General features: G+C 36.5%; 1 protein-coding gene across 7 annotated transcripts in view; it reads left to right on the top strand.

Annotated features, from left to right (window-relative positions):
* LDLRAD3 (low density lipoprotein receptor class A domain containing 3) overlaps window positions 1-27,707 on the top strand; it is a 181,011-nt gene that overhangs the window by 90,120 nt on the left and 63,184 nt on the right. For 5 of the 7 annotated variants that reach the window (XM_058161667.1, XM_058161668.1, XM_058161669.1 and 2 more), the window contains 2 exons: window positions 8,280-8,405; window positions 12,939-13,073. In XM_058161667.1, coding sequence (XP_058017650.1) covers window positions 8,280-8,405; window positions 12,939-13,073 — 261 coding nt within the window. Of the gene's footprint in view, window positions 1-6,542; window positions 6,617-8,279; window positions 8,406-12,938; window positions 13,074-27,707 lie in introns of all 7 variants that reach the window. The other 2 variants (XM_058161674.1, XM_058161673.1) reach the window with 1 other exon arrangement.

The following is a 27,707-nucleotide window of genomic DNA, read 5'->3' on the forward strand; positions in this document are numbered from 1 at the left end:
TCTTCGGCACTGGGATGATAGTAGAGCATTTGAAGCAAGAAGGACCATAGCACATCTCTAGTGATTTATGGAAGATACGGGTGAAGATGGGGGCCAATTGGTCAGCACAGGCTTTTAAGCAAAAAGGTGTTATCTTGTCTGGGCCTGGAGCTTTTCCTGGCTTTTGTCTGTGAAATAGGTCTTGCACTTTCTTTTCTGTGATCACTAGGGATTGTGAACCCAATGGGATGGGGTCAATTGTAGGAGGCTTAGCTGTTGTTGTTGTGTCTAAGATGGGGGTTGTGGAGATAGGTGGCTGTAGTTTCCTTTCAAATCTGCAGTAAAACACGTTCAGGTCATCTGCCAGTTATTGATTTCCTTCAGCCTGGGAAGGAGGTTTGCCGTAGTCAGTGATATTTTTAAGAGTTTTCCACATGTTTGCTGGTTGATTTGTTGAGAACTGATTCTTTAGCTTTTCAGAGTAGCTTCTTTTTGCTGCTCTGATCTCCCTTGTGAATACATTTCTGGCCTGATTGTACAGCATTTTATCTCTTTTTCTGTAGGCTTCCTCTTTGGAACAACGTAGCTGCTTAAGTTTAGCTGTGAATCAAGGTTTGTTGTTACTGTATATTCGCAAGTTCCTGGTCGGTACACATAGATCTTCACAGAAGCTGACATATGATGTTACAGTATCTGTGACTTCATCCAGGTCTACAGAGGTATCTTCAAAAATATTCCAATCAGTGTAGTCAAAGCAAACCTATAGCTTTAACTTTGCCTCTTCAGTCCAGGTCTTAATTGATTTAATTGTTGGTTTTGTGGTTTTAAGTCTTTGCCTGTAAGCAGGTAAAAGGTGAATCATGCAATGATCAGAGTGTCCTACAACTGCTCATGATAAGCATCTTTTAGTGTTGTGCAGCAATGGTCTAAAATATTCTTGCCTCTAGTGGGACAATTGACATGCTGAAAGTATTTTGGTAGCTGTTTCCTTAAGTTTGACTTATTTAGATCTCTCAAAATAATGGCCAGTGAATCAGAGTATTTGGCTTCAGCCTCCATAATTTGGTCAGAAAAGATTATTTCATCATTATATTGAAGAATTTGTTCATGATTTTAAAAGTGGTTTTGTTTACTGGGTGAAGGAAAGCAAGATTTCAAATGCTGTTCTCTGTATTTCCTAACATTCATCTGTGGTGAAAGGAAGCTTGCCCTTCCCTTTATTTCTTCATATTTTCTTTCTTAATTTGTGTGAATTCATTAAAAAAAATGTAACAAACGTCAAACAACAAAAAAGAACACAAACATGGTGAAATATCTCCTTTTAAAAAAAACAAATTGAATATTAAACTTTGCCCACACAAAATAATATTGATAGGTCTTTCCTCTGTTTAATTAAATAAGTTCAGAGATGGAGATTCTTGAAAATCTAATTTTCAATGTAAATGCAAAAATGCTCGCACAAGTGGGGTTGCAAGTGCTCATGCGAGTGGGGCCATTTGCGCCTGTGATGCGTGCTGTGACACTCACACGATTGGGCCTGTGCATACACGCACGCACTGGCCAGCTACTCATGCCGTTTGGTGGCCAATAGGCTGTGGTCCAGTAGTGGACTGTGGCCCATAGTTGGAGACCCCTGCCTTAGAATAATTGTATCAATTGTAGCTTTTAATGATTGAAATTCAGAAGTGGTGTAATATTCTATGTAATGTAAGAAAGTTTCAAGCAATTCCAAAGAAATTGCAATCTCCATCTCTCCGAGATCTAATGGATCTGGAGTTAAAATAGCATTTGCAATTCTTTAGAAGTTTCAGCTGCCACATTAGTGTCTTTTAATTACTGCTGAAATATGTGGGGTGTGTATATTATTATTCTGATATTTCACTTAGAAATCATAATCACCCAGAAACAGCTGATAGTAAAAAAGAAGAGACAATTGAAGCTTTCTACTTATGAATTACCTTAAAAAGCAGCCCAAAACATGGATAAACTATGGTTGTAGAGCAAGATATCTGAATTAACAAATAGGAAGTCCTTTTATGACTCTCTCATTAATCTATCCTTTCTTTACAGGCTTTCTCTATTTTTATATTGAATGAATTTTTATTTGTTTTTTCTTGTCCTCTTTCTTTTCCCTTTGTGTTGTATGTGTGTTGTTTTAAATATATTATTAAATTATTTATAGTTTGCTTATAATCAATATGCTTTTGATTAGAAAGTAGAGTTAAAATGCATTAAATAATATTAGTATTTGAACTAGTCTTTCTCTTTATTCCCTTAGTATATGATATGCTAAGACAGTAAACGATATTATAAATGCTTTTATTGCTCATTTCTCCTAATGGTTTCTGCCCTTATGTTATAAATCTGCTAGTGCATAGTCATAATTGCACTAGTCAGATAAGTATAGCTGCCACGTATCTGAATCCTTAGGCAAATACAGAAAGCCTTAAGCCTTCAAGATGTTTACAATTATAAACCCACAATGACTTCCTGGGTTGGCTGTGACTGATGATTCCAATCCAAAATATCTATTAAAGCAACTTTTCTCCAACCTCCAGATATTCGAGATACAGATTTTGAGGTTCAAGGCTGGAGGGATTAAGATAGTGGAGTGCTGCTTTAGAACATTATTGGATTTGATGGTCTTCCAAGAACTCTAGAAAAATATTTCTAAACCATCAGATGATGCCATGTTAATAAGTTGAATTGAGTTGAATGAGAACACTATAACTGATACGGAGAATACGGAGAATACTGATATATTGCTTTAGTCAACCACTTTATTAATTTATTATTTGCTACTTTATTCCATTGGAAATTAGGAACAGTCTGCCAATTTCTTTGTCAGTCTCCTACAGATACTGGCTGAACATTTTGACATTGAAAATACTGATGCCTTATTCAGGAATTGGCTGACTCAACAGAATACTCATAAGGAAATTTTTAAATTAGTTTCCCTATAAAAATATAGAATATCCATCTACAGAAATAAATAAGGGCTAAAAGGTTATGTATAGGTCCTGTGTTCCAGATTTTAAGCCATTTTCAGTTCAGCCATTTTTAACATAAAGATTTCTCCTAGTGTAAAAACTTGGTTCCTGTCTCAACATCTTTATCCCTTACTTTCTTCTTACAAGGTTATTCATGTATAAATAATTTATCCCATGAAGTGTGAAATCCTCCTTCCTTTTTCTGAAGCAAGCAGCAAATATATTTATTGCTCCTCAGATTTATAATAATCTAACAATAATAAACTTTCTCTTCCCAATATTGCTTTGCATATGTACTTTGGTTGTTTCTGAAAAGTAGGATGGATAGCTCCTAGGAGAGATTTATGTTTGAATTCCATATTTGAGAAATGAACCTATTAAGAAAAGGGATAATGTATGAATAAAGCCTTGGAAGGTTTGTCGGCTCTTGGAACAATGATTTGTTTAAAACCCTGCTGACATTAAGAGTCAGTGTCTAGAGAAACACACACACAAATACATACACAGTAAGACTGCAGCAAAGCTCAATGTAATAGACATGTTCTTATTCATAATTCTATTTTCTTATCTTTTGGAAGAGGCTTTTAAATGTGTTTTCTTTAAGGATTTTTCACTACTAGTATCACGTTCATAGCTTATTTTCTGTCTCTTTAAAGCTGTCCTTGGACCCTAAATTTTGATACATTTGGTATTTAGTGGCACTTATTTTGTATTTTTTTTGATGCTCTAAACCTCAGCTAACGCATCTATAATAAGTGTTTTCTATAAAAGAATTGTACCACTTGTTTTGGTTTTGGATTTTTGTTTCCTCATTTTGTTAAGTCATGATTGAAAGGTCTGCAGTTCAGCGGTTCGAATCTCTAGCGCCATGTAACAGGGTGAGCTTCTGCCAACTTAGCAGTTCAAAAGCACGTCAAAAATGCAAGTAGAAAAATAGGGACCACCTTTGCAGGGGTGAAATCTAAAAATTTTTCCTACCGGTTCTGTGGGTGTGGCTTAATTGGTGGGCGTGGCTTGGTGGTCAGATGACTGGGTGGGCGTGACCAATAACAATAAATAATAAAAATAATAAACAATGTATAAAAAACAATAAGAGGTACCAAAAACCAATTTTCACACTTTACACACACACAACACAACTGACACACAATGTAAAAGCAGCCGCACTTCACACTTCACACAGCCACAAAAAGCTCAAAAACCAACTTTCACACTTTACACACACACAACACAACTGACACACCCACATACCCACAAACACACAAAATGCCACATACAGCTTTCTGAGATTTTGTGTGTTTGTGTAGTTAGAGTGAAACACTACAGAAACACACCAAATCTCAGAAAGTTGCACAAATATTTTATTTTATTATTTTATTTTATTTTATTGTGGGCTTCAGTTCCCAGAATTCCTCAACCAGCAAAGCCAGCCAGCATTAGTTGATCACTGAGGAAATAGATTAGCTAAGCAATTGATTCTGTCTGACTGAAAGTGAAACTGGGCTTTTGGGCTGGAAAAAGAGCCATGCGTTCATCAGTAATCAGGTAAGTGCCTTAGAATCGCTACTCTTATTTGTAGAAAACAGGTTTTCTACAAGTAAGAGTACAAGTAAGGTTCTGCTGATGAGGAACTCAGGTGAGATTGCCAGAAGAGACTTTTTTTTTAAGTTTAAAGGCTCTGCCGATCTCAGCTGAGGGGTGGGATCTTCAAAGGCTTTTTTTTACTTTTAAAGGCATGTTTCAGCTGAAGAAAGCCAGCTTTTAAAAGTAAAAAAACCCTCTGATGATGGTACGACTCAGCAGAGGCTGGGGGGGCAGGGATTTTTGCTACCGGTTCTCCAAACCAGCAGCCGCCATCACTACCAGATCGCGGGAGCCGGTCCGAACGGGAGCATTTCACCCCTGCACCTTTGGTGGGAAGGTAACAGCGTTCCGTGAACCTTTGGCATTTAGTCATGCTAGCCACATGACCACAGAGACATCTTCGGACAGCGCTGGCTCTTCGGCTTTGAAAGGGAGATCAGCACCACCCCCTAGAGTCAGGAACAACTAGCACATTTGTGCGAGGGGAACCTTTACCTTTTGATCTAAGAGTTGCTCCGGCTTCTGCTTCATGACATCTTTTATATAATGAACTACTTGTTCATATACAATTCTGTACAACTCTGTACTATTTTACAGAGCAGAATTTTCTTTTTATGATTACTAAGTTCTCCCTGGCTCTGCCATAATATTTCAGTGGTAAAACTGCTAAAACTATGGTGAATGCCAAAATAGAACATTAGCTACAGGTTTTTTTTGGTTTAGCAAAAAATATACTTCCTCTCCCCTCAAACTCTAAAGAAATATCGCAGCTTCACCTGTGTACATAATGTTGCCATATCCCCTTGTATATAAAAATGTACAAAGTGTCATTATCATTGGATAGAGTGCTGGGCAAAGGCCATGATCAATAAATAAAAATTTGAATAGATGAGTGTTTGGACAGATAGGGAATTTAAAATCTTCAGCACAATCCTATCCTAAAACCTCTTATCTGAAGACTGAATCATGTCTAAAATACAATACTATGAGTGAGTTCAGCATTGCAATGATGGTTTGATACTGGATGTTAAGTCCTGAGGGCTCATAAAATTACTGTCATTAACTTTATAGAATCCCTTAGGGATAGGTTGAATGGAGGTATTGGTGTATGAAATGGAATCACTCCCAAATATTCATTACCTTGGGCATCATTGGCATGAGAAAACCATTTACCAATGTAATACACTTTGGATCTTTTGCAGTATTCAATGCCATGACTGCAAACTGGCTCTCTGATAATGGCTTTGGAGATTTTAAATATGTGCATACACAATTTCTAACCATTGTATACTTACAATGGAAATCTCAATTATTCAGTTACAACCAATTTATCTAAGTGGATTAATATCTAATAGTGAGTTTATGCTAAAAAGACCCAGTCAAAGAAACTAAAAGCTCTGCAAAATAAATCTTGGTTCAGAAGCTGAGAGAAATATATGAGTCTGAAACATTATGGAATGATAACAAGCAATAAAATGTTAGCATATTGTTTTTAGAGAATTCATCTTCCAGGAAAGATATGTTGTTTGTAGTGATTCATTAATGTGCCTTGTTCAAGGAACAGGAGATTTGTGAATTGGTCTGTGCAAATTTTATCTTTGAATTACTACTGTTAATCAGGAGTCTAAAAATATCATAGAAAATGAATGTTGCAATGAAGAATTGTAAATATTGTTGCTTTGTATGCAAAAGCAAAATGAACAAAATTTAAGTCTGTTTATGGCTAGATAGAAATGGGATTTATTAAAAACTCTCTCTCCCTTTCCCTTTCCTTTTTCCTCTCCCTCTCTCTCTCCCTCTCCCTTTCCTTCTCTTTCTCTTTCTCTCTGTTTCTCTCTGTCTCTGTCTCTCTCTCTCACACACACACATACACACACATACAATGTCCCATATGATAGAAAGACAGGCATTGGAAATTGATGGGTTCTTGAGTGGCTCAGACTGCTAAGACAGTCTGTTATTAACAGCAGCTGCTTGCAATTACTGCAGGTTCAAGTCCCACCAGGCCCACCAGGCCCAAGGTTGGGCCACCAGGCCCAAGGTTGACTCAGCCTTCCATCCAGGTAGGTAAAATGAGGACTCAGATTGTTGGGGGCAATAAAAGTTGACTTTGTATATAATATACAAATGGATGAAGACTATTGCTTGACATAGTGTAAGCCGCCCTGAGTCTTCGGAGAAGGGCAGGATATAAATGCAAAAAAAAAAAAAGAATGGTCAGAGGGTATTTTTCTTTTGCTGACTTGGATGTGTAGTTACAAAGATCCAGTTTTTCTTGGAGATATAGAGCAGAGGTGGGTTTCAGCAGGTTCTGACCAGTTCTGGAGAACCGGTAGCAGAAATTTTGAATAGTTTGGGGAACCGGTAGTAAAAATTCTGATTGGCCCTGCCCCCATCTATTCTCTGCCTCCGAAGTCCCAGCTGATCAGGAGGAAATGGGGATATTGCAGTTACCTTCCCCTGGATTGGGGAGGGACTGGAGATTTTACAGTATCCTTCCCTGGTAGTGGGGAGGGAATGGAGATTTTACAGTATCTTTCTCCTGCCACGCCCAGCAAGTCACACCCACCAAGCCATGCCATGCCCAGCAAGCCACACCCACAGAACCGGTAGTAAAAAAAATTGAAACCCACCACTGGTATAGAGCTGGCAAAGATTCCTATGCATTTGCCAGAGAAACTTCTCTTAGCTGTGTAATTCACAAAAAGGTTGGCTTCTCCTCATAGTTACTAGAAAGCAGTACCAAGTTTGGAGATCAGAATACTTATAGCCTGCTAATAACTAGTTCATATATTAATGCTAGTAATGCATAAATGTTTAGTTTCTATGAACTGAAAATTTTGTAAGATCTTAAATAATGAGATACAAACATTCTTACAGTTGTTTGCTTGCAGATGTTTCATTACCCAATTAGATAACATCATCAATGCTACTGACTAACTGGAGTAACTAGACTCTGTGAGCATTCTAAATCAAACTACGTCCAAAAACTCTACGGACTTCCTATAAACTTGTCATTCCGTTGATACAAATCATCTGATCAATCTGCTGATACTTGGCTAATAAATCAGCCATCAATAAGTACATAAAGATAAACCATATGTATACCCCATTCAAGAGACAACAGAAATGCTAACAAGAAAACGAAAAGACCAGGACACATGTCTAACAAGCAGGAATTAACCACCAGACAAAAAAAACAGGATGAGGTTAATAGTCATGATGTTGTTATAATGAGTCCAACATCTCCGATACGGTTGTAGATGATTGCTTGTAGGGCTGCTGTTTTTGCGTCTTGACGTCCATGCCATCACCCGATTAGTAGGAAAGATATAACCCCAACACCCTCCCATCCAATCAATACCCTAATCAAGGAACTACTAAGGGAAAAACCACACCCCTACCAACACCATCAGAGCAAGCTACTGAATATCAGTGGGGAGCAAGTCCCACACTCACTAGCACTGATGATGTTACTTAATTGGGTAATGAAATGTCTCCAAGCAAACAACCAAGTTCAGAGAACACCAAAGACTACATAGTGACAATTGTTTTCAGAATTGTACATCATCAATCAACCAAGCAGAAATAAAGATTACATCAAGCTCTTGGCCAGGTTGTAAAATATTTTTATTGAGCTTTGTCAAGTATACAAATCTGAGAGGTTTGTGACTATTTTTACAGGTTTGTTTTATAATCATAAAGATTTCATTTCTTCTTCCCCAGCAAAAGCAAAATCTAAATGTGGGTCCACCTTCTTCCCATGTTCCAGTGGAATTCATTGTATCATTGGCCGTTTCCGATGCAATGGTTTTGAGGATTGTCCTGATGGCAGTGATGAAGAAAATTGTAGTAAGTATCTACTACTTAAAGGAGCAAGTTGCATCATCTGTACCATTGCCTCAAGGCTATATCTAAAAGAAATGTTGCACAAAACTTGATAAATATTGAAAACTCTCTATTGGAAGACTTGATGGATTAATTTCACTTATATTCTCTGATCTCGGTATGATTAGGAGAGGGGAGTTCTCCTATTTTTATCCCACAGAAATAATCCTGTTAGGTAAATTGGGCTGGGAACCCTGTGAGCTTGTGGAAAAGGTTTGAATCTTATCTCCCTCTCCCTATCCAAGTCCAGCTTGTCATCTACTATAGTACTCTGGGAGGAATCCAGCAAAATCCAGTTAAAGCCATTTAACACAACATTTGTATCTAAATTCCAATAAAAGTATGGAACCCTTTTTACGGAAGCTCTTTATGTAATAAACATGGTAACCAGAATTAGAAACACTGATGGAAACATGAAATACCTGTTATTTAATGGGGAACTGATTCAGAAAGCAAGACTTCCAGCTGTTAGCTCTCCAGTTCCAATGAATTCTTAAGCTGAGGTTAGCATGCTATCATGAATTTTTTAGCTCTAGCCTTCTCTCATTTTCTGATAAGGAGGAAGTTACAAAAGAAAAACTTTCATCACTATGTTCTTTCCTGCAGCTAGTTATAAAAGTTATTTTTTGCAGGTGGTTGAATAGATCTCATAATGCTGTGACCTAAATAATTGTGCATTGCAGCTGCAAGGGGGAAAAGGCAGAGGGTTTGACTGTGATTTAGTCACATTTAATATTTTGGGGATACAATCTCTTGCTAGAGGAGAGCGCAGAGTTGTTTCTTTAAAAGAACATTTGATAGATGACGGTACTTTTTTTTGTACGTTAACAAGAGGAACCAAGACCTGCAGTAATCTTTAGTGGATGTGTGAAACATTTCATAATTCAACTTCAAGACGGTTGTTCTAAATTCTATATGGTAAGGATGTTCTGACCATTATGGTAGTGTTCTGAGGTCAAAGTGTCACCATTTTGAACTATACAGTACAATATAATATGTTCATTGTTCTGACTTGTATCAGCAATATTACTATGGCAGCCCTCATATTATAGCATATATTTTTGAAGGTCAGAAAACGTCTTCCCTTCATTTGTATTCATAAAACCTTTTTCCGATGACTTTTAGCTTCAGTTACTTTGGTTCATGAAAGTTCTTCCATACATCTATATTTTTTGGTGCAACTTTATTATTACTTGTATATCCAGTTTATTTTTACGCTGACAAGCACTGGCAAATGCCACATGATTGGATTGGTTAACAAATACAATTAATTAAAAACCCAGAGACTGTGGAACCAGTAATTACAACACTGAAGTGCATTTGCTTACAATCTGTGAGGACGGTGACTATTGAATTAAAGTGGTAAGGTAAAAGTTATAAAGCTGTCATAAAATTAATAACTAAATTAATTTTAGGTTAACTAAAATTAATTATTAGTTAAAATTCAGGAGATGAATAAAATATAGTGAGATAATATTTTTCTCACTATTATTTTTCTAAGGAAAAATAAAATAAGTTGAGCAATATAAGGTACAAAACTGACAACTAGAGACAGCAATATAATAGTTGGGCATGAGTCACACCTGCTTAACTGATAATCAGTATCTGGTGAACTTTGCTGCTGAGTAAAGCTTGACAACTTTATAAGTTAGGTTTGTAAGAGAGACAGAGAAAAATAGGATGATGTAAATTTGATCTGATGTAAATTTGATTGTGTAACCTGATAACTATAGAAGAATAACAATACTATGCATATTTCTGTAAAATGAACAGAAAAAGGAGCAGGGCAAGCTATTTCAAGCTTAAAACATTTCCAGTAAAATTGAAGCAGACCCTTTTGAATGCAAAGCAAATGTCCTGACAGCATAATTGGCAATCTGAGTTTAAATCCTCTGGAATTTGAAACACTTTGCTATCCTCAATAATAGTTCCTTACATATCTCATTCTACCATTTTATTTTATTTTATTTCATTTTATTATTTTATATTGTAGTGGCAATCACTTGGAAGCTTACCTGCAAGCAGTTTTCCCAGCCAAAGTCAGAATCAAGGGTGGAATCATAGTTAGGCCATGGTCCACAAAATTCGGTCATCAGTTGGCCCGGATTCAAGGTGACAGACTTTCAGAAACACAGATATCAAAATTTCAGCGTGGGTGTGCAATTCCTTCCAATGAGGGAAACTAGACTATCAGTGGATCATAAATACATCCCATGTTGGTGAAACTAAGCAAAACGAGGAATGCCCTTGACAGTCAAGGAGACATGCCAATTACCATTTAGCATGGTAAATACCATGTAGCATGCTTTAAAACTAGGTGTTCTCTGGCAATAGACATAGCTGCTTCTGATAACTTCCAGGTGAATCAACCTCAGGTATCTGAATTCTCTGCGCTTCTTCAGGCCAATCCAGAATGAACTACCCAAAGTCCTCTAACTTGGACCTGGTCATGACAGAAGCTCCCAGGAGAGAAAGGAAAAAAATGGGGATGGGGACAGAAACCTGGGGTCTGTCAAATCTTCAGGCCTCTTCCTACTATATTGAAGTTTTATTGTACTTGCAATACTAGAATATAGGTAACAATAAAAATTACTATAAGTGGATGTTTTACCTTCCAAAAACAAACTGAGTAGTAAAACAGTTTTTGTCTGATGGTGTTTGCATGAAGTGTCAGTTTCCTAAGTACAATAATAGTATAATGGAAAATTCAGTTCTCCTGAAACTTGAAATAATTTGATGCATTTGACATATGAGACAAATAATGACAGGATAACAACAGAAAACAACTTTCCATCTCATTTCTTTCTATAGTAAAATATGTGATATACTTTTCTGAGGCAAAGTCAATCTCTGAATGCTTCTATAAGACCAAGATGGCTTGCTTTAGAATCAGGCTGCATCTCTTAACAATCTTAAAACTGCAGAAAATTTGAAGGCTGTTAAAGGAGGCAGGCCATGCTGTTTGTTAATGTTTCAATTCTATATATTGACGAACAAATGATATAGGTTAGTCACAAAAAGAGTCATTGCAGATCAACATTTAAATTATTGGTAATATTCAATATGGAAGCAATCACATGTAGAATTAGGATCCCCACTATAGATAACTGTACTGTAAGCTTGGAGAGTGGCTCTTTATTAGGATCAAGTGAGTAGAAGAGAACAGTGGCTGTTAACCACTGTTGTACATATCTTTCTGGAAAGCCAGTTTGGTGTAGTTGTTAAGATATCAGCCTAGAAACGGAGAGATTTGAGACTGGCTGACTTTGAGCCAATCATACCTTCTCAACCTAGGAAGGAGACAATGGTAAAATATTTCCAAAATTTTGCCAAAAAAATGAGGGACTTATCGAGGCTGTCACCAGGAGTCAAGACTAACTTGACGGTGTGTGCATATACACATCTTTGAAGCCCCTTGAATGGCTGAAATGATCTCATCCTAGGAGAAAGTCATATGAATGTATATGTGCCAATATACAAAAGAAAATGCTAGTAGAAATTCAGCCTTTGGACTGTTTTAAAGTAGACTAAACTAGTATAGAAGAATATAATACGTGGTTCTCCACATATAGTTGAAATGGGTGCATAATTTCCTATTCTTCAGTAGGAGATTGTTCTATATATATGCCTGTTTTAGCTAAGACTTTGGTTTAATAGTTATCAAACATGCCTTGGATTTTTGAAATATATCACCATACAATTCTTCCTTGGAGGCATTCGTCTTTCTGAAGTCTTATAACCATAGCATTTATTTTAAAATCATTTTTAGAGACAAAAAGTACCTTTCCTTTTACTAAATCACAATCTAACACAATTTAAGACATTCATTTCAAGAGGTTACAGATTTAGCATAGCACATCATTTACACATTCAACTCACTGACATATTTCTAAATCAAGGTTTGTAAAATAATTTCTGTCTGAATCATGTGCAAGTAAGAAGGAGGTGTGCTGTTAATGTCAAATAGCACCTGCGCCTTCAGCATCTTCCTCCTTTTATACTCTTATACATTCGTATTCATGTATGCACTTACACAGTATCCTTTGTTCAGTGTTTTCTTAACTTCTGTGTTACTTTCCAGAGGTCAAAACAAGATATTTATGATAATGCTCTTAAATTTATTAGTCTTTCTGGCTTAGAATTCCAGTGATACAATAGCACTAGAAACTGTGGTTAAAGTTAGGGTTAAGTATGAGGTTGCTTTCAGTCAAATTACCTTTCTGTCTTTTCAGGTAAATATTTCATTGGCCAAATCCTTTATAAATCCTTTATAAATTTTCTATCTTTAATTCACTAATATTTGAGCCAAATTAAACTGTCCCTCTCCCAATTCGTCTGCTTCTAAACTGTGATACTGGACTCACTACGGTGTTCAGAGGAAAGAAAAGACTCTCAGCTAAAAAATTTAAAGCACAGATGGTATGGAAGTGCTCTTGGGAATAATGTCTATCAAAGCGATATTGCAAGTTTGAATAAAATATGCTTTTGTTTCCACAGCAGCAAATCCTTTGCTGTGTTCTACTGACCGATTTCACTGTAGGAACGGCCTGTGCATTGATAAAAGCTTTATGTGTGACAACCAAAATAACTGCCAGGACAACAGCGATGAAGAAAGCTGTGGAAACTCTCATGGTAAGTATGAAATTGAAAACATGATTTTCACACTGAGGTGCCTGTTCTTAATTAACATTGTGCCATTGGTGGGGACGGGGGGGGGGGGTTGGCCTTTATTGGAACTGTGAAGTCTTTTGTATTATATAAGTAGCATTAAGAATTTTCTGAACAGGGGAGTCTTGTATATCTTTGCATTATTTTTAATTTAATTTCTAAAGTGCGTGTGTCCAGCTCTCATACAGGCCACATACAGCCCCAAAAGATCATAAACTTTTAACATTATATGATTTATATACATTAACTATACCAGTGATGGCTAACCTTTTTGCCATTGCATGCCAGGAGGGGGGGCAGGGGGTGTCGCACACATGAGTGCCCAACCCATAATTCTATGCGCCCCGCCCCCACGCATGTGTGCACAACTTCTCCCCCACTCCTGGCACACGATGGCCTGATAGGCCCGTTTTTCTCTCTCACCTGGCTCAAGAGCCTCTATATGAGTCTGGGGTGTGCGTGAAAACAGCCTTGCCCATCCCCCTGGAAACCCTCTGGAGGCCAGACTCCTAGAGAGGCTCTGGAGGCTGGGGACAGCAAAAAAAGTCACTTCCTGTCCAACCGGAAGTTGGTAAACGGGCCATTTCTGGCCTCCGGAGGGCCTCTGGGGGGTGGGTGGGAAAGGCAGTTTTCAGGGGGCCTGCCAGACTCATAGAGAGGCTCTGAAGCCTGCTAAGAGAGAAAAATGGATCCACCACCCCAGGCCCTCTGGAGGCAGGAAACAGCCTGTTTCCCTAATTCTGGTGGGCCCAAAAGGCCCGAAAATCAGCTGAACTGAGCTCGCGTGCCCACTGATATGGCTACGCATGCCACCTGTGGCACGCGTGCCATAGGTTCGCCATCACAGAACTATACTATATATATTTATATGTGGCCCAAGATAATTCCTCTTGTAGCCTAGGCAAGCCAAAAGGTTGGAAACTCATGTTGTAAAGTAAGGGGTGATTGCTTTGGAGAGAAAAGACAACTTTATATAATTTTTGGTTATGATTGTTACATTATGGGGTCAGTGGGTTTTATGCATCTCTTTTTTTAAAGTAAAATATATACACTTTTTGAAAATGGTAGCAACAGTAGCTGTTAAGGACCACAAGAGGTTAAAATGAGCGACCTATAAATTTTACAAATAAATAAAAGGACATTCTTCTTATCCTAGTAATACTTAAAGGAATAATATAATATGTTTTTTTGTAGAAGTAATATAGTGTTAGTGAGGAATATGTTTTTTGTAGCATTTTAACAGTTTCCTAAGTGTTACATGTAGGGAGTTTACAAAATGTTCTAGTTTCAAACAACAATTTCAAGTATGCCAAAGTTGGTGAGCATTCATGGTTATAGAAATTGTTAGCTCAGAAATTTTATGTGATTGGAAAATGCCTGGAAAGAACTGGGGATTTTATATATATTGTACAGTTGTATCAGCAATAGGCCAATCATATTGAGAAAGAAATGAGAAAAAGGAAAGTGATGGATTTGGAAGGAGAGGACAAGATGCAGTCTTATTAATTTTTCACACACGCATACAGAAATGCCCAGATTTATATGGATTCTTCTCTATCATTCTGAAAAACAACTGCTGCCTATCTTTTATTGCAGACAGAAATTTCTTGGCATTTTAGAACGATCTTGTAACAAGAGGATTTTTAATTTAATAAAGATCTAGTTTATGATCTTGAACTTGATGGGCTAGAATTTTGCTTTTATGTATCACAGGATTTTAAAGAGTCTTTAAGTTCTAGCTAATCTAGCTTTTTTCCAGTTGGAATATACTGTGATTTATGTAACATCTATTTATATAGACAATCATATGATCGTATGTTGATGCACAAAGGTTGATACAGTAAGGGCAATGATAAGAAGGAATCTTATTCCAGAATTCACTAAATAACTAAATAAATATATCATTCTGACAAGTTATTGAAATCTTAATAGCAATAGCACTTAGACTTATATACCGCTTCATAGTACTTTACAGACCTCTCTAAGCAGTTTACCAAGTCAGCATATTGCCCCCAACAATCTGGGTCCTCATTTTACCAACCTCGGAAGAAAGGAAGGCTGAGTCAACCTTGAGTCAGTCAGGACTGAACTGCTGGCAGTGAGCAGTGCATTAGCCTGCAACACTGTATTCTAACCACTGTGCCACCATGGCTCCTTTATTAAGAATAAAGGATATAAGGATAAAAGAATAAAGGATAAATCATATAATACCCTCCTTTATCCCAAGCCTTTTATTTATTTAGGCGCCCCGATATGTGATGCTAAATGGTATACATTATTAAAACAATTAAATATACAGACAAAAGAGCAACAGGCTTTGAGATAAAATCTTCCAAAAATATCTAACAAGAACCATTTTAATCATAAGGGTTCCAATGCCAACTCTAACACCAAGCCTGGGCAATGAGCCATGTTTTAAGAAGCTCTTAAACAAGGTCATGGTGGGGACAAATCAATCTCTGGGATGATGTTGTTCCAGAAACGGGATGCTGCAACAAAAAAGGCATATTTCCTAGGTCCCATCAGATAACACTGTTTAATGGATGAGACCTGGAGCATGTTGACTCTGCCGGATGACAGAATGGAGAGAAACTATAGAAGACAAGATGTCTGACAGTACAATTGCTTTACTTACATTTTTACATAGTTTTCAATATAGTAATCAGTGCTAAATGTAGAAAAACTATTACAGCCTTGCAAAGATAATTTTATGAGTATTTTGAAAATCTCCACCATGCCCCCACCCCTCGCTCATCCCAGCATAGCTAATGGAGCGAATACAGGAATTGTTGTAAAAATGAAACATTCAATTAGTGTAGGCATTTAGGTTTCTATTTGTGGTTTGTACCATTGTATTTTGAATAAATTACGATTAATGTCAGCCTCTATGATGTTTGCTTGCTTTCGGCTGCCATTGTAATGGCGGGGAGAGGATTTGCTGGTATTTGGGAGTGGCGGGAAGTGAGCTGGTGGAAATGTCTCAAAAAAAAGGACGGAAAATTCTCACAGGCTTCAGAGCAGCTTTGGAGAGAGCTGATAGTTGTCAAGGTCAACCGTTCCGGCATACCAGATAGATGGGGCCGTCTGAAGAAGTGCCCCACGTGACACCTTGGGGAGATGTGGATTGGATGCTCAACCTGGGTCCTTGTGGGGAGGGATTTGGGATTGCTTTCAATATGTAGGTTTTGCGCCTATTGTCTCAGACTTTGCTTTTCTTTCGTTGCATTCAGTTCATACTCAGTAAAAGTACCTTTCTCTACCAATATGGAGTTGGGGTTTTTCTTTCTTGAGTTTTGAACGGAGGCATACCTGTCAATTAGATTTTCTAGGAATTATTAGCAATAAATGGCTTAAAAATCAGTGAGATGCTATGAAAAGACCAGTTTCTGTCTCTATGAAGTCTTTCAGTTATTGGAATATATTAATGACAGTTACTTGAATTGATACTATTTCAATGTCACTTTCCTCATTTTTATTTTTCTCTAATATATTAACAATGTCCTCTCCAATCTCTTCTATCATCCTGCCTAAAACAAAATATTCTTCTCAGAAGAATACATCACAGCTCAGAACTTTACCAGAAGTAGATGTTATATTGCCTTTTATTAATAATACATATTTTTATTACTTTTGGACATACAGTATTTAGATAATAACATTCCAAAAAGCCCCTCTATTATATCCTACAGATGATTTTGTTTAGAAAGAGTCCTTATAGTTGGTGTCATATTTGGGAGATAAGTTAAACTATTATACATTTCTATTTTTCACTTTCTTTTTTTAAAATCCACTTTTATCTTTAAAATATTTTTGCATTCCACATCTCTCTTGGGATTCTCTTTGTCTTCCCAAGAATCCCACACTATGCTTTTAAACTGTTTCCTTAATCTTATCATGAATTCTATAGCTACATCCTGATGTCTTGGGTATTTGCCAGATATAGATTATTTAAAAATCTGCTTTCAAATAAACACTATTACAAGATTCTATTTTAACTTTTTATGGTGGGATTCTATATGTATATGTTTGTTAAAAACTCTTCATTCTTTTGGATACTGTAAACTGATTTTAATTTTATTGTTGGCTTGTACGTTCCTTTACTGACTGATGCTTGCAGTCTGCTGAAGCATGGTAATATCTCCAATAAAGCTGTTATTGGTATAAGGGTAGCATTGTTGATCTTCAAGCCTCATTAATTGTTGGTTTACATGTTCTGTTTTTATGCATTTTCCTCTTGATTAGCTTCTTATTCTTCTACTCAATTTTTTTCTCAAATTTGGTTAGGCTATTAACCCCATTCTACTGAGACTGCTACTCTAATCTCCATCGTCAATCTTCTGTTTATAACAAAGTTTCAATTCCGTAAGGTAGAAGATATAAATGATCCATTAAAAGATATACAGTACGTTGGCATTTGAACCAGTAGTTGTCTGGGCTCCTGCTAATAGAAAAAAATCAGATAAGGCTTTGTAAAGAGCCAACAAATGATATGCATGTTATTTGCTTAGGTAAGTCAGTCTGTTTTCATTTCCAATCCGGTTTCACAGATGCACTGGACGTTTCATATCTATGACATCATCATTGTGCTTTGCATCTTAAATATTCTTCCCTCCTATCACTTATGGGTTCATTGTTTGTGACCATGCTCTGTACTTAATGCTTGATCATAACAGAGATAAAATAAAAAATCATACTGATTGTTTAAAGCCTTTTTTAATCCTAAACCTTGGCCATCAAACGCCAGTTCCTTCCCTCCTTCCCTTGCTACTGCCCATCTTATTCTTTATCAAAATATAATAACATAATGGATAAAGTTCCTCTAATGGATTAATAATTACTAAGTAGTTGGAAGCAAAAAATAGAGGGGAAAATCAGCAGAAACAATTCAAAGGGTAAGACTGGCTTATAGTCTATTTTCATCCTCACTGAGGAATACCAATCAGGGTATTTTCTTTGGAATATCATTTCTACTTGGAAAAATGTAAAGGTAGTCCTCACTTAATGATTGGTTGAAGTTATAGCGGACTCTCCAAAAAGTTATTATGACCCTATTCCATTGTTCTGATGGTGGCTTGGCTTTAGCTTTATGGCTAGGTGCAGTGTTCCCCAGTCACATGACTGCAATTTACAATGATTTTTTTTGCTGGTTTCTGGCAAAAAACACCCATAGGAGAGAATGAATTTGCTTAATGACCAATTTGCTTAACAACCACCATATTTGCTTTATGATTGCTGCAAAAAAAATCATAAAATTGGGGCAGTCATGATTTACAATGGAAATTCTGGACTCCATTATGGTTGTAAGTTGAAGGCTACCATAGGTTGCATAGAGATTTTCTTTCATATTGCCACTTATCTGAATTATTGAAGTGAACAGATCTAAGTTATATGAAAAAGTCACTCAAAGCAGGATAATTCAAATATTGTATTGTTCCTGCACATCAGTTTGGATCTGATCCCAAAACTTAAATCCAGGACAGACCTATGCACATTCAACATGACTCAGTGACTTTTAAAGTTGTAATACTTTTTTAATTTGAATTCAGAATAAGACTGTGATACTCTATTAGCAGATGGAAAAAACAGGAATTCTTTGTCCTTGGCGTTGCACACTAATTTAATAATAACAGAAAAGCAACCACTTGTACTGGTTTGACAATCACCCTCATGAATATTAAACCAAAACAGTGTGAACCTGATGTGAAAATTAGCAAGAAAAAGAAAAATTAGCACCTGGCTGAGACTGTCATTTGGGGAAAAATTAAAATATTAGTGTTCCTTTTTTAGTTCAAATAATACCAGTCTCTTAACTTAATAAAGTTGCCAAATCAATTTTGTTAGGCAGAATATAAAAAAACAGAATCAGAATCTATCTGTAAAGTAGACTGTATGAATGGATGCTAAACTTTGAAGATCATCTTTTTAAAATTGTGTGTGTGTGTTTGTGTGTATAAATTTCATATAATCATCAATAAAACAGAATTGGTTTAATCTTTAAAACAACAGTGTTTATTATGTTCTAAAATCATAAAAGTTTCCAAAGCAGCCATGCCCTGATTCAGAGAAAGTTAAAAATGTTGTATCTCAATGTACAACAAGCTGCTTTTGGTAAAGTATATTCTTTTTATTCATTTTCAAAAGCATTGAGCTGAGCTGCAGTAACACATTGGTTAGAATGCAGTTCTGCAGGCTACTTCTGCTGATCACTGGCTGCCAGCAGTTTGGCAGTTCAGGTCTCACCAGGCTCAAGCTTGACTCAGTCTTCCATCTTTCTGAGGTGGGTAAAATGAGGACCCAGATTGTTGGGGGCAATAGGCTGACTCTGTAAACCTCTTAGAGAGGGCTGTAAAGCACTGTGAAGCAATATATAACTCTAAGTGCTATTGCTATTGAACAGGAGTAACAGTCCCATTTTCAGTCTGTACTTCCCCCTTGCCTATTTCAAAATAAGGATTATTGCAAATAATCAGTTTCTCAATGCAAGAAGAATCAAATTGTAGATACTCGTCCAATATTATCCAAGTATCTCTTGAGTGCTGGAAATACAATATAGTTCTAATTGCATTTAGAGCCAAGCACTTGCTTAACATTTTAGAAGTGCCAGATTATAGTTCTTCAGTTTTATCTATAAACATAAACTTGCAATATAATTTTCATTATGACCATCATTTGTGTTTTAAATGTTGTACCTCGATGAAGGTATCTTTTCTTTTATGTACACTGAGAACATACGCACCAAGACAAATTCCTTGTGTGTCCAATCACACTTGGCCAATAAAAATTCTATTTATTCTATTCTATTTTAGTGTGAAACTGAGTTTAATAAATATTTCCAATGTATAATTGAAAATTAGGAAAGTAAGAGCCCATATGCTTAGTTTCATTTTTCTAAACTGGACATAGGTTGTAGCACATTTTGCCTTCCACTAAGCCTATGTAAGTACTGTACAACAGGCCAATTTAAGTCTTTTTACATTCAGAAGGTTAGAAATTGCTTGAACTGATTCCTCTTAAACCGATTCTCCTATTTGTCTTTATTGTGTCTGGTCTTGGCTTATTATTTACATAGGATGTACACTAAAACTTGACTTGTAGTTGTTGTGCTTATCTTAATTCAAACCAATTTACATCTTTAACTTAATAGTTAAAAACAGACAAAATAAAAAAAAACAAGAAAATGCTTAAGATAGACACAAATTAAATGACACCAAATGCTTAATTAAAGCAAGTATGTGATTGTGCATATTTTACTAGCAACAAATAGCATAGTTATAGCATCTGGTGCCCAGAAGCAGCTTCTAAAAAATTTTGTCAGCTGGAAGTAATTTCTCCTATAACTTATTATCTTGCCTGTTCCTCTTCACTGTACCACAATAAAACGTTTGTATTTTAAGTGAATTCATTGTTTTTAGGGACATTGCTACAAAATGTGAAGCAGATAAAATTCTGGAAGGCACTTAAATAGCACATTTTATGACTTAGTAATTAAAAAACATTCAATAGACCATTATACAAGTATTTTAAAGTTTGAGCATTTATAGAGATGCATGCTACTATGTATCAGCTTTCAGAAATTGTCTACTCCTGCTCGATTTTAAAACTTTGTTACATGATTCAGATGCAACTGTTTTCAATCACAAGATCGGTGAGCATTAAGTCAATATAATTAATTAAATTTTAATTATTAATTAATTAATTAATTAATTAATTAATAAAAGCAAACTTTTGAATTAAAAAATGAACATATTGTTCCTTTATGATGTCCTTTGTTATATCTCAGCTTAGTCTCCCAAGAGACGGATTCTTTTCTTAGGTTTTATAATTATCTGCTTGGTCAAGGAGTTAAAAGAAAGTGCTGATTTGTTTCCAGAGATGATTTGAATATCCAAATGGGGTTATCACTTCTGTTGGATTCTGTTCTGTTCATTCTTAGGAAGCAGCTCATCTTTGTGCCCAAATAGCCTTTCTTATATAAAATAGGAAATTGCATTCTATCATATCATACAATTTTACTTCACATGAGCACCAAAATATATAAAATGCTTTAGATGTTGACCACTTTTCCAAAATCCCTTCTCTTATATATATATATAAATATATATATTTATTCTGAGGTTTTCGCGGGTGTTTGTATGTAGGTCTTTGGTGATTCGGGTTTTCTCCCACGTAAAATTGAAAGTGTCTTGACGACGTTTCAACGAAGTCTCATTCGTCATCTTCAGGCTTCAGCTTCGTGCTTCTGGGAGGTCTGCAATCACACATTGCTCCCAGAAGCACGAAGCTGAAGCCTGAAGATGGCGAATGAGACTTCGTTGAAATGTCGCCAAGACACTTCCAATTTTACGCGGGAGAAAACCTGAATAACCAAAGACCTACATATATATATATACATACAGAGAGAGAGAGAGAGAGAGTGAGTTGACTGTATATATTATGTGATATATATATTTCCCAAGTATATCATTGTGAGATTTTTCAAATATATGAAAATTATTTTGGGGCTCTTGTTAAATACATATCATTATGTATTATTATGTATCATTACATAATGGTGCTCCCACATGTCCTGAACTATTTATTACTGTCGTCAAATCTGCATTATATCTATTGTGACCCTGTCTTTGGTTTCTTTTTTTGTATTCTTAGAATTGCTATATGCAGTTTAATACATTTAAAACAAAATTATATAAAGTAGAATTGAATGTCTTAAGTGGTATTATTAATAGAAAATAAAAATAATTTGCTCCTACATATATTATTCTTTTCACTGAACTACCTAGTATATACTTTTTATTGATGCCTGATTCATCCTCAGGTGCTTTCAACCTTTTTAAAAAGAAGGCTATATCTACACATGTACTTATTCTGAAAGAATTAAGACAGATTTTCTTTGAAGAAAGTAAGTTTTGTGGCCTGAATCAAGATGCAATTGGCAAAGACCCATACCACAAAACTAGCTACTATAGCTACCAGATTGTTATTCCATAGAGAACAAAATTGAATGAGCTATTTGTTCTTCATATAAGAGAACCTTTTAAAATAGCATAAATGAGAAATAAAGTCATCCACGTAGGGTTGTAAGTTCAGACTTTTCATTGCACCAGATTCGACATCAAATAAAACCCAAGGGGATTTTAATCCATATTAATGTATTACACTAATTTGTGCTAATGCAGTTCTGGTCATCATGTGCTGAAAGTGATGAATAACTGTTGGCTTCCTATGGTTGTTTCACTGAGTCTAGCAACTTATTTATTAGGACAAATCTTGTTTCATAACATTTTTTTCCAACTTACTTCGTTAAAAGAAAGAAGAAAATAAATTATCTTGGAAACACAATTAAAATCCAATTAAATTCTATTATGTTTGGGGAAGTGGAGAGCAATGACTTTGCAAGGAAAATTCTGCAAAGTAGAATACTAGGTTGGCCATCTTATTGGAAGAAAGGAGGGTTGCAGGCCTGGTAGATCTCGTTGTGGGAACTTGGCTCCCATCCTGCAGGACTGCAAACCCATAAATGCAAGACAGCAGCCTATAGCACTTTCCAGGAAATAAAATTTAAGCATAAGATCTTCGTAGAGCTTCATTGTATTAACATTGCAGAAGCATGATAAGAAACATTGAGAAACATTGAAAAAAAGAAATTTTAAATTTTTGAAGCAAACTAAGGAAACTGGTATGGGAATATTTATCTAATTCCTGAAACCAACTGGATTCAAGGCAACATACAGAATTTATATATTAAAACATGGTACAAAATCGGAATTATAATTTTTTTTTTAATTGGCCAAGTGTGATTGGACACACAAGGAATTTGTCTTGGTGCATATGCTCTCAGTGTACATAAAAGAAAAGATACGTTCATCAAGGTACAACATTTACAACACAATTGATGGTCAATATATCAATATAAATCATAAGGATTGCCAGCAACAAGTTATAGTCATACAGTCATAAGTGGAAAGAGATTGGTGATGGGAACTATGAAACGATTAATAGTAGTGCAGATTCAGTAAATAGTCTGACAGTGTTGATGGAATTATTTGTTTAGCAGAGTGATGGCCTTCGGGAAAAAACTGTTCTTGTGTCTAGTTGTTCTGGTGTGCAGTGCTCTATAACGTCATTTTGAGGGTAGGAGTTGAAACAGTTTATGTCCAGGATGCGAGTGATCTGCAAATATTTTCACGGCCCTCTTCTTGATTCGTGCAGTATACAGGTCCTCAATGGAAGGCAGATTGGTAGCAATTATTTTTTCTGCAGTTCTAATTATCCTCTGAAGTCTGTGTTTTTCTTGTTGGTTTGCAGAACCGAACCAGACAGTTATAGAGGTGCAAATGACAGACTCAATAATTCCTCTGTAGAATTGGATCAGCAGCTCCTTGGGCAGTTTGAGCTTACTGAGTTGGCGCAGAAAGACCATTCTTTGTTGTCCTTTTTTAATGATGTTTTTGATGTTAGCTGTCCATTTGAGATCTTGCGATATGATAGAACCTAGAAATTTGAAGGTTTCTACTGTTGATACTGTGTTGTCAAGTATTGTGAGAGGTGGAAGTATGGAAGGGTTTCTCCTAAAATCTACCACCATTTCTACGGTTTTGAGTGTGTTCAGTTCCAGATTGTTTTGGTTGCACCACAAGGCTAATCGTTCGACCTCTCGTTTATATGCGGATTCGTCATTGTCTCGAATGAGACCAATCACTGTTGTGTCATCTGCGAACTTCAGTAGCTTAACAGATGGATCATTGGAGATGCAGTCATTGGTATACGGAGAGAAGAGAAGTGGGGAGAGCACACAGCCTTGGGGGGCCCCTGTGCTAATTGTACAGGTATTTGATGTGATCTTGCTTAGCTTCACCTGCTGCTTCCTGTTTGTTAGGAAGCTTGTGATCCACTTACAAGTATGTTCCGGTACCTGTAGCTGGTTTAACTTAGTTAGAAGAGTGTCTGAAATGATGGTATTGAATGCTGAACTAAAGTCTACAAAAAGGACCCTTGCATAGGTCTTTGGAGACTCAAGATGTTGTAGGATGTAGTGCAGAGCCATATTAACAGCATCATCTGTTGATCTATTTTCTCGGTATGCAAATAGCGAGATCCGTGATGGTTTTCAGGTAGGAAAGCACTAGCCTTTCAAAGGTTTTCATGACTACAGATGTTAAAGCAACTGGTCTGTAGTCATTCAGTTCCTTGATGGTGGGCTTCTTCGGCACTGGGATGATGGTAGAGCGTTTGAAGCAAAAAGGAACATAACATATCTCTAGTGATTTATTGAAAATATGAGTGAAGATGGGGGCCAATTGATCAGCACAGACTTTTAAGCAAGAAGGAGTTATCTTGTCTGGGCCTGGAGCTTTTCCTGGCTTTTGTCTGTGAAATAGGTCCTGCACTTCCTTTTCTGTGATCTTAATAGTTCTTAATTTTGATCTTAATTTTTCTTAATAGTTACTAAGAATAAGAAACTAACAAACTGTGACTTTGTTTACAATTAATCCCCAAAGGCTCTCCAGAAGAGGGGCATTTTCATCTGTTTCCAGAAGGCTGTGTGGGTGGGGCCATCCATATTTCAGAAATTAAGCAATTCCAGAGAAGGGGAGCTGCTACAGAGGCCATCCCACCTTCTCAGTGAACCACCTGGTATTAGGGGCCCTTTACCATCTGTTCCCTAGCTCTAAGATTTTTCAGAAGTGGTTTGCCATTGCCTTCTTCCTAGGACTGAAATATAGTAACTTACCCAAGGTCACCCGAAGGTGGGACTGGAACTCACAGACTCCTGCTTTCTAGCCTAATGCCTTAATCATTATACCAAACTGGCTTCTAATCAGATTAAAATTCTAATCATAATGGAATTAGGATTTATAAATTAGTGAGTACCTGATACCATTATTGATAAAGAAGAAAGGTTTCTTTTGAAATCACTGCATAGATTTCCTTAGGTGACTTGAAGGACTTACTCAAGAGAATATAGAATAACAGATTTGGAAGTGATCTTGGAGGTCTTCTAGTCCAACAGTTGTCCTTTTCTTGGATTGATATTGGGGGCACTGTAAGCAGCACATTCTTGACTTGCTTCAAAGAGGAGCTGAAATGATTACCAAACTAATCCATGGCTTAGGTTCTTAATAAACCTGGACATTTTTTATAACTTCATAGGCAGCAATTCAGAATCTACAACATGTATACCTCCTTCCACACAAAATCAATTAAAGGTCCTTAGAAAAATATTTCATGTAGATTTGAACTTGGAAAGAGAAATGTCTGGGGAAGAAATAGTTAAATCTTCCCTGCTCAGGAGTAGTAGTCCCAGACCTAGTTAGAACGGTTATGCTTTTACTCTAATGTAAATATTGTGGGAGAAAAAAAATGAATCATAGTCTAGAAAAATCAGAATAGCTTTACTCTGTACTCCAATTTGTGCTGAGAAAATTATGTCCTCCTTTGTTATTCAGATAATTCATTAGGATAAGTGGGCTTTATAGCTGCTACAGTACTAGTTTCCCTGCTCTTCTTTAATGGTAGTTTCTCTGTTCCTGCCAGGGAATATCAATATCCATGCTAAGTGTATTGATGATATCTTCATTAGTGCAGCTAGAGTTAATATAATCTCTTGCATATTGTAGGAGTATTCCAACTCTTTTGAAACAATTTAATGTAATTAAATAGTTTAAATCCAGTATACACTCTATTGAAAGTGCAGTCTAACCTCTCATCTTTTATTTATTTATTTTAAATATATTTTAGATTTTTTTATTATTATGAGAATCCTAACTGGAATTATCATGGTCTTTGAATTGTAATATGAACCACCCATAGGAATTGAATCCATTAGCAGAACAATCTACTAGCTAACAATACTGATTTCTCTCTGGAAGGGAGCTTGTTTTCTTCAAAAGAGAATCTTGTAACCAAAGCTATAAAGCTATTACATTTCCCTTTTACTCCCAGTTGTTTATCATATTAGCTGTGGCAATGGAACTATTAACATGAAGGTATAAAAGTGAGGCCCTCTGATTTTATTGCAGGATCTTTTCCTTTTTCTTCTACATGCAGAAGATGAAAGCACAGTGATTAATGTTCATTTCTTTGATAATCAGCCCCAATTATCTGCAGATAACCTATTTGGAATCTTCCAAATTCTCTGCTCCAGCTGAAAAAATAAAATGTTACGTGATTATTTTATTCATAAACAAAGGAAAATGGATTGACTTATACTACTTCTAGTATATTTTTTATTTTCAGAAGTGCCTCTGAGCCTTTCACAGGATATATAATGTATACACATTTTCAAAAAACAAACATGGCGTGCAACTACTGCTTTGTTTCAGAGTATTATCCACCAGGACATAAAAGAACATTTGTAGCTAAAGTGGTTAAAAAAACAGCCAGTGTCGGATAGCGGATTAGAGCGGATACAGAAGAACTTCATCAATTTCCATCTAGTAAATGGATTATTTATGATTAACTGTGTCTAACCCATTCTCTGAACAGGCAAATTTTTCCACATAGCAGACACTTTATAAAACTAGTTGCAACATTCGCTTAAATGTTTGAATGGCCCAGTCCGTGACTTTAATGTACCTCAATTTTTTGCTTGTGTAGATTAACAAGATTTACCCCTTTATGAGAATGGTTAAAATTGATGCTTCTAAAATAAATATAAAAAAGGAGACTTAACATAATGTGCAAACTATCTTTTACCAAGTGCGCTTGGTCCGCCAGTTGCGCCCCTTCCTTGACCGGGATGCCTTATGCACAGTCACCTACGCTCTTGTCACCTCTCGTTTGGATTATTGCAATGCTCTCTACATGGGGCTACCCTTGAAGTGCACCCGGAGGCTTCAGTTAGTTCAGAATGCAGCTGCGCGGGTAATAGAGGGAGCCACACGTTGCTCCCATGTAACACCACTCCTGCGCAGTCTGCACTGGCTTCCTGTGGTCTTCCGGGTGCGCTTTAAGGTTTTGGTTACCACCTTTAAAGCGCTCCATGGCTTAGGGCCTGGGTACTTACGGGACCGCCTGCTGTTACCTTATGCCTCCCACCGACCCGTACGCTCACACAGAGAGGGTCTTCTCAGGGTGCCGTCCGCCAAGCAATGTCGGCTGGCGGCCCCCAGGGGAAGGGCGTTCTCTGTCGGAGCTCCTACTCTTTGGAACGAACTTCCCCCTGGCTTGCGTCAATTGCCTGACCTTCGGACCTTTCGCCGTGAGCTGAAAACGCATTTATTTATTCAAGCGGGACTGGCTTAAAAGTTTAAGTTTAATTGGGGTTATTTATGAATTTTAAGGGTTTTAAATTGATTGTTTTAAATTTTGGCCGTTTATGAAATATGCTTGTTTTAAGTTTTTGTTTGTTTTAATTTGTATATTGTATTGTTTTATAATTTGGCTGTACACTGCCCTGAGTCCTTCGGGAGAAGGGTGGTATTACAAAATAAATACTATTAAAATACCACTAAAAAACTTATTCAATTTGGCCGCAATTAAAATTTAGCAAATAATAAAACCCATTAAAAAACCCATTAAAAACCCATCAATAAAACCCATTAAAAACCCATAAAAAACTAACCCAGTCCAGCGCAAATAAATAAGTGAGTTTTGAGC

This window comes from Ahaetulla prasina, chromosome 1 (genome assembly GCF_028640845.1).
Source record: "Ahaetulla prasina isolate Xishuangbanna chromosome 1, ASM2864084v1, whole genome shotgun sequence".
Lineage (NCBI taxonomy): Eukaryota > Metazoa > Chordata > Lepidosauria > Squamata > Colubridae > Ahaetulla > Ahaetulla prasina.